Consider the following 8114-nt stretch of genomic DNA (forward strand, 5'->3'; position numbering starts at 1 on the left):
AGTGGCTTTGCTAGGTGGCAGATGTACAACACTACTAAGATAAATACCAAGAAAACCTAAAACAATCAAAGCCACACAAAGGCAATCACCAGTGCATTTGCAAGTACAAATTTATATTATTCAAATCAAATAGATCCTTACTAAGGGAAAAGAAAAACATGGGGCCAATACATCCGTCAGAATAAAAAAAATCCTTTCAAACCAAACCAAATATATCCTTAACAGCACAAAGCCAGTTCATCAAACCTAAGAGAGCCTCCCAACTAACAAATCCCACTCCCTACCAAGACTAACACCCAACTTGAATCTTCTCGAATGTAAACTAAAATATGTAGTTATCAACTAGAAATGAGGAGCCATGGCCTATCCTCTATTTAGTAGTATCATGGCCAAGAAGACTATAATGAAGTAAAGTCATGAAACCAATGAGAAAGGCAAAGTTGAACCATGACCCCGATCCAAAATGTAAAAAAGGGCTTTATACTCTACCCACTTTTGTAAACCATAGACTATATGGATTAAGCATAGTACAAAAACAAACGATTGCTACTACATCCTTGAAAAATACTAGAGACTGGAGGAAGAACCCACCTCAGATGAGTAATCACAACATGATAATCTAACATTAAAAAAAAACCCAACCATATGAGGAACCTCCAAACGAGCTATGCACATTTTCTAGTAGGAATGAAAAGGGAGTTATCATAGCATGAGAAAAATGGATTTACCCTTTGTTGAAGGGAAATAATTAAATTAATAATACACCATTTTAAATACTTAGAATGCATGGGTTTAAACCCATACATGAATGTAACTGAAAGACACCCCTTAAGGATTTGTCCCTAGAGTCATCACTTCAACAACATTTGTTCTTACACTTAGCCAAACTGAAATAAGATAGTCCTATGCATTGTCATGCTCCTTGATCAATGATTACTACTCTTACGTATTGACAAGTCTTTCCCCTCCAAACAGATTTTCCCTAAGTTTTATAGGCAACACTTTGACATAATAACCAAAAAGAAGAAACACTAAGAAGGAAGCATGCTTTGGCCATTCTTCACACGAATTCATCATGTATATTAACCTCCCTTAAGGTGCCTTGAGTGCAAAACATCAAATAATTAAGCCGTAGCTTTTGGTAAAACTAGAGAGCTGGTGCACACTCTCCTATGAGTGAATCCAACCATTATACTTTGAGTCCACATTGACTCAATTGACGATCTATGTTCACGTGGTCGAAGTATGAAGCTATATAGTCTATGGTCATTGCGACTTTATTCAAGCTCGCGATGCCTTAATGATGGCAGCAAGGATTGTTGATAGCCATCTGCATGACAGAGCCATTCGATTGGCCAGGGCTTTAAACAAGGCGGGCTGCACATTGGTGCTCCTGAACACACCAATCTGCAGCTAATTGCACTTTCAATATTGGCTACACCAAATTTTTGTCTACTTAAACTCGATGGCAACAAGGACGGCTGATAGTAGGGAGTTGCATAGGGCTTTGGTTGCATAGCTAATTGCAATCTCAATATCGGCCGGGAAGCGTGAACATAGGAACACTATAAGAAGCTTACAAGTGGCAAGTCTACATAGAAACGCGTGTCGCGTTTTTAGAACACCACGTGCTTTTCGTTTTGCATGAACAAGACAAGACAGAGCTCTCTTCTTCCCTGTTGTCTCAGAAGAGAAGAGTGCCCAACAAGACAAGGCGAGCTCTCTTCTTCCCTGTCTCCTCAGAAGCCGTCTCTTCACCCCATCAATCCATCCACCCACCTAGCTTCACCTCCCTTCCCATTCGCCCTTCCTCTTCCTTTTCATCCACGCTCATCTGCCTCGCCATCTCGACACACCATGCCTCCGACCAACAATTTCGGAGCAGGCATCACTATTGGCAATTACCAACTCGGAGCCCTTCTTGGCAAGGGCGGTCAGGGTGCTGTGTATCTTTGTTTTGAGAAGATGACCGGTAATCAAGTGGCTTGCAAGATGTTTAAGGACGTCACGTCCTTTCCCACAGAGATCAAAGAGGCTTTACGGAGAGAGATAGATATCCACCGCCGTTTGTCTTTCTGCTCGTGCAACATAGTTCACCTAAAGGACCTCATTGTGGATCGGGACTGCATTTTTATCATCATGGATTTTTGCAAGGGAGGATCGTTGGCCAATCGCTTGCTGCACAAGGGACCCTTGACTGAGTACGAGGCAAAGTTGGTCATTACAGTACTATCAGAGACGCTAATGTTGTGCCATCAAGAAGGGGTCATTCACAGGGATGTTAAACCGGACAATATCCTCTTAGCTGACCCGAGGGACTTGAAGTCAGTTAAGCTTGCAGACTTTGGCCTATCGACTTATGCATTCCCTCATCAAGTACAACGCTTACAGCAGGTGGTAGGCACTCTTTGGTACATGGCACCTGAGGTGTTAGACGGGTGTTACTCCACAGCTGTTGACATATGGAGCCTGGGTATCACCTTTTACCAGCTTCTCACTGGGCACTTGCCGTCACAACATCTTGGAGGAATCCACGGCTTGATGGAAGAGCTAGGCGGACAAAATCACTGTCTTTTAACACCTGCTTGCAGAGATTTATTGCTCAAGATGCTGAAGGAAGATCCACTGGAGCGGATAACTGCAAGAAGCATTTTGGATCACCCTTGGTTAAACCATGTAGCACCAGCCTCCACCCACAATATTTGCTGGCCAGAGAAAACATTTAGTGATCGTGGGCATTGTTATGTCAGGAAGCAGCTTATTCATGCCCTTTGATGATCATCAAACAATACGCGCCACGGGAAGTTGTTTCATAGTCTACCTATGCTCCTCGAAATGTAATAATGGCTGAAAAACGAAAAAATTATATGCTTGCATCTTTGGTGGCTCCCCTAAGCAAGGGAGTCATTATCAGATGATTGCTTATACTCTAAAGCTAAGATGACACAGCGGTGGGAGCGTCTTTCCTGCCTCCCCTGAGCAAGGGATGCTGGTTAGAATGATTGCCTACACTGTTGTCTCCTACAAGGGTTGGTATATCTTTTCTTGCCTCCCCTGAGCAAGGGAGGCTTGATTAGGTTGATTCTAATCCTTGGTTGACACAGCCACACTCTCATGAACAGGAGCATATGGTCAGATTGATGGAGCAATTCCTATTGGTTGGTGTTGTTTGCTGAGCATCTTGGTTGATGTTGTTTGCTGAGCATCTTGCTTACTTCTGCCCAAGCATAATAACTTCTGCTGTGTTTCATTCATTTTGCAAGGAATTACTAATCCTAGCAAGAGTTTTGTCCTCTTTTTAAATGTGAAGTAAGCTCTAGACTAGCGAGGCATTGGAAAGGAGGAAGGTGAAGAAAATCGTCATATGGAGATCTTACAAGAGGTGGACCATCTTGGAACTATTTTGTATGATAAATTTCACATGTTGACAAATCTTTAGAAACCTGGCAAATGTAACAGTGATAAATTATAGCCTACATTTGCAAGATCAAAAACAACTTTTTAGTGAAAATGTGGGACAATACATGAAACTCCCCATCAAGGGGCCTTCAAGCTTTGCTAGCTGCTAGGCGTTCTCAGCCTGACCAGGCTTGTTAAGCGCGACAGAAATTGCAGTAGTAACTTCTAGACTATGTCTAAACACAAAGCAAGCCGCCTTGTATGGAAAGCTGCTCACCGCCGGAGCTGTGGTGGTCTCTCCTCAAATTGCTCAGCCTTAGAAGATGCTTTTGGACAAATTGCCAATCATACAAAAGCCTCATGCTGGAATCTGTTCCCTCACTCAAGCTGAAATTCAGTCAATTCAATAAATATGACAGTCCTTTTGTCTATAGAGATTCTGCTTTAAAAGGCTACTCTCCACCTAAGCTATGGCAGCATTTCCACTACTTCAGATATTCTCCAACGCACATCGGCAGAGGCTTCACACAAAATTGCCGGGGTGGACTAATAAGTTGCAACCCTTCTGTTCACCACCCAGCATGCAGAGGCCTCATACTTAAGCAACCTGGTTATCCTTTAGGCAATGTCGTCTATTTTGGACCTGCTCTGCAATAATCACCCAACTTCAAAGGCACACCAACACGTGCTTGCTTTTGTGCGCGTATGAGAATAAATGCGGGATTGGGTTGCATAAGTGTTTACAATTTTTGTTACTGTTTGCCAATAAACTGGATACTACTGTAGCCCAAAGGGCTCAGAAAGACAAGGGAGATGCCTTCCTGTAATGGAGATGGAGGGAGGCAAACTGCTCCATCTCCATATCTGCTGCTGCTGAGCCTCGCTTCTGTGACATGCTAGGTCCCTGGCTGTTAAACAAGTCAATGACTTGTAGAAGACGGTGAAGGCCTGCTGGTCCTCCCCGGTGCTGCTGGAGGCTGTACTGAGGCTGCAAGGGGGAGATGAAGAATAAAGTTAAACGTACCTTTATATAGACCTTTAAGGAAAATACCTTCCACAGACTGAATTTGTAAATTTGCAGACCGAGTCTGTACTAGAAAGGCACCACCTGCCCCGGTACTCTGCTGCTATTTCTGCCTTGTCTGTTGCTGCTGTACTTGTAAAGCCACACTACTGCTGTCCTGCTGCTGAGGCTGCAAGGCTGCCACCTAGACAGCCATGCCATGGGCTGTAGATGCCCATGACAACTAGCATAAATGACCCATAGGCCAGGACCAATGGACATTGATCTCCAGCAACTCTTACTGTTTTCTCATTACTAAAAAATTTCAGTGGACCTAGATATAAATGATATAACGATCTTGCAGAACATGCTTCCGCACTTGAGTTAGATAACCATCTAGAGAGGAGTGAGTTAGCTCCCTTGTCTGTTACATTGGTATCAGAGCTTCAGAGTTTCTTTTTTGCGAGTGAGAGGTAAAGATTACGAAGGGTTTGTCAGTGCGCGGTTACTAATTGCTCTGGCAAGTCAGCCATGAGCAATTTGACACCTTCCAACCCCAAGCGACGTCCATATCAGGCAGAACCCCACCAGTAGAAACTCCACCCATAGGTGACTCCAGATGCAGTTGAAGGCACAGCAGCCCTGCAACCACAAGGCTGAGGAGGCCAAAGAAGACTGAGAACGCGAGGCTTGAGTGGTGAAGGACGAATGGGATCACACATTACTGTTGCTAGAACCTTTTCATTTGGATGCTGCAACTCCAAGAGATGAGAGAAGATTAGGACCGAGTTAAGCATGAGACCCCAACATCTGTGAGGCTCAGAAAGCAAAGAAAGTCCGATCAAACAGCATGCATCAGAGAATAGAGAAAGGTCTTCATTCCCTAGCAAGCTTCAACTTCCAAAGGTAAGACGGCAAGACTGATCCCTTGGTTTTGATCTCGTGGCTGAATCAGTTTGAGAGCTACTTCTCTGTAGTCTCCATAGAGGACAGTGAGAAGTACAATCTAGATCCATGCATCTTTCAAGTGAAGCTGTAAGGTGGTGGCACAATTGGCGAGCTGATCACTATGATGTAGTGCTAGAAGTAGCCAGTACATGAGAGTTCCTAGGGACATTAGGACATGCTTTCTTCTGCCACAATAATTGGACCGGTTGGATACTCAATTCTTTGAGCTCTCCCAGGGCCTCAACAAATCGTTCAATCACTATGCCAACCGATCCACACAGATAACCATTCAGCTACAAAAGAGGAACGGGTGATGAGACAAATCACTCAACAGTGCCAATTGTTTTTATATGATGTAAAATGCTTCCAATTTTTATGGAAAATGCTTTTTATGTGATGTAAAATGCTTCCAATTTGTGTGGAGAAGGGATGTCATTGCCATGTCCTCTACAAATTTATCATATCGTCCATGAATTTATTTATTTTACATATGTTGACAAAATATTGCATCATCATTATGTGATTTTTTTTATCAATATGACTAAATGCATATTATGTATAGTTAGATCAAATTCATGTATGCATGTGCATTCATCCATGTATGGACACCTCTGTCCACTTGTACACATGAAAAAGGCACACAAACATTTAATAATGTGTGCAAGTGTGTATGTGCATATTAATGTTGGTGTGTATGTATACATATACATTCACATATGACATGTCTATAAGTGTAGATGCATATGGGCATGTTGGGTTTGCATGTGCATATGAATATATCCACATGTGTTTATGTCAGCATGTGCACCATGCATGTACACAATTAGGGGATCATCAATGCTAAACTTCAATGTTGGTCAAATTATTAACACATCACGATACAACCCTTAGATGTGGTATGGAATAATGATGTGCATCCTAGCTCAATGATGGCGAAGACATATTGGGGTTGGACTGGGCTATTCCATGTAGTCTATCGGTTGATTGTTACAACAGTGATGAAAAACCTTTCTTCAGATTATCTCTGATTTAAAAATGCGTAACCATAGCCTCCAGTCCTACAAGCTTTAAATTAGAATAGTTCTCTTGCCTAGCAACTATGGGGAGTATACCAAACTCATCGCCCATCATTTCTGCACAACTTACTACCACTGAAGTTGGACAAGTCCATTAAGGTGATCTTATATCAGTATTAGAATAATGCATGCGAGGTTGAATAAGTGTCTGCTTGGAACCCTACCTTTTCAATATTTTTCCATGAACAGATACACATGATTCGCGAAGATACAAAGGACATTTTCTAAGATATGTTACTCACTTTTTAGATAAAATTCTTCAACCCATTTATTCCCCTTACAAACTTATACCCTTTGAAATGCAGCACTTTTCATCTCGCAATCTAATTCCCACCAAAAAGAAATATCTCAATCAAGATGTGGTGCTAGTGCTGGAGATATGGCATTGTGCTGCTTTGTGTTATGGAATGAATTGATGCCTTAGATGGCATAGTGAGTGTCAAAGCCGCCACTGCATAAGCTAAGAGTTTAATGCACTTGGGAAGTACAAATGAAGGAATATGGAATTACTGAGAGTGTTGTTGATTACAAGTAATGTTGGCAATAGTGGTGGTTACAAATAGTGGTACTTCTAGTGTTGGGAGAGTAAATATGGGAATGGTTACGTATTTGTGATTACATGCCTTCATGATGCATGCCTTTCTATCAACCCCAAAAGTTTCCAACTGAAAACATTGGCCAATGCGGGTGGTGTATGAAAACAAGGGCATCTCCTCAACCCTATACGAGTGCCTTACTCGAGCGGGGGCCAAAACCACTCACCCACGTCCCACTAAATCTCCCAAAGAGGCTAGTCCTCCCATAATCGGAGTTGCCACATGCACCCTCCTGCCATGTCAAGACTCTTCCAGAGTTGATAGTCCATACTTTTCCCAACCAGCCCACAACTTGACCCTCTGCCAGTCTATCAACCCCAAAACCTCATCATCCTGGAGGTCTTTCATCATATTCACGTTGAAGGAGGCCCCTTGGCCCCAACTTGTGGTATCTGAAGTGGTAGGAGCCAAGAGATTGCTGTAGAAACTGAATCCTAAGAGGCACTCCTATCCTCAAGAACTATCCATACCGATTGTGAGAAGCTGGGGAGCTATGTAGCCCCTCCCACCATGAGACAAGGATTGTTGCATCAATATCGAGCATCTGTATAGTATCCCCCTTAGGTGTGCGAGAGAGCTTGCACTCATGCCTCCACCTCCAAAAGAGAGACGTCTTTAGGTACCAAATGACCTAGTTGGGATCGCGATCCCACTACAAATAGCTAATATGGGTCCGTTATCCCAACATGAGGCCTTCCCAATCCCGAACCTCTAGATCCAAGATGAGTGGTTACCACTCAAACTCCTTTAGACAAGTAGAACTAGCCCAAATGAGTCCCCCCCGGACAAATGCTTCCATACTCATGGAGATTCTCATCAAGCGGAATCCCTTCCTTGTGGGGTGAGCCTCTAAAAAGAACCACCTATGAAGCTGTTCCACTGTCCTTTCGTGCGAGGGTGTTCTGAAGAATCCCCATTGAAGCAAGAGCTGCCATGGTTCTAAGCCAGAAGTGAGGCCTTAGACCACTAGGTTGCCCAGCAGGGCTCTGCTTTGCATCTTTGGATCAATGATTCCCAGGTCTCCCAGGATCATTGTCTACCGAGTGATCCTAGCTTTGGTATTCCACATACAATTGAAGCATGCTCATAAAA

At 43.1% G+C, this 8114-nt stretch overlaps 1 protein-coding gene across 1 annotated transcript; it reads left to right on the forward strand.

Annotated features, from left to right (window-relative positions):
- Positions 1-1857: 1857 nt before the first annotated feature.
- Positions 1858-2775, forward strand: LOC147893638 (calcium-dependent protein kinase 20-like). The gene has a single exon (XM_087386333.1). The coding sequence runs from the start codon at positions 1858-1860 to the stop codon at positions 2773-2775; it is 918 nt and encodes a 305-aa protein (XP_087242459.1).
- The last annotated feature ends 5339 nt before the right edge of the window (positions 2776-8114 follow it).

Source organism: Dipteris shenzhenensis, chromosome 15 (genome assembly GCF_047967505.1).
Source record: "Dipteris shenzhenensis isolate YYH24624 ecotype China chromosome 15, Dip_SZ_1.0, whole genome shotgun sequence".
Classification (NCBI taxonomy): Eukaryota; Viridiplantae; Streptophyta; class Polypodiopsida; order Gleicheniales; family Dipteridaceae; genus Dipteris; species Dipteris shenzhenensis.

Coding starts and splice junctions, on each gene's coding strand:
- LOC147893638 (XM_087386333.1), top strand. CDS start 1,858: ATGCCTCCGACCAACAATTTCGGAGCAGGCATCACTATTGGCAATTAC.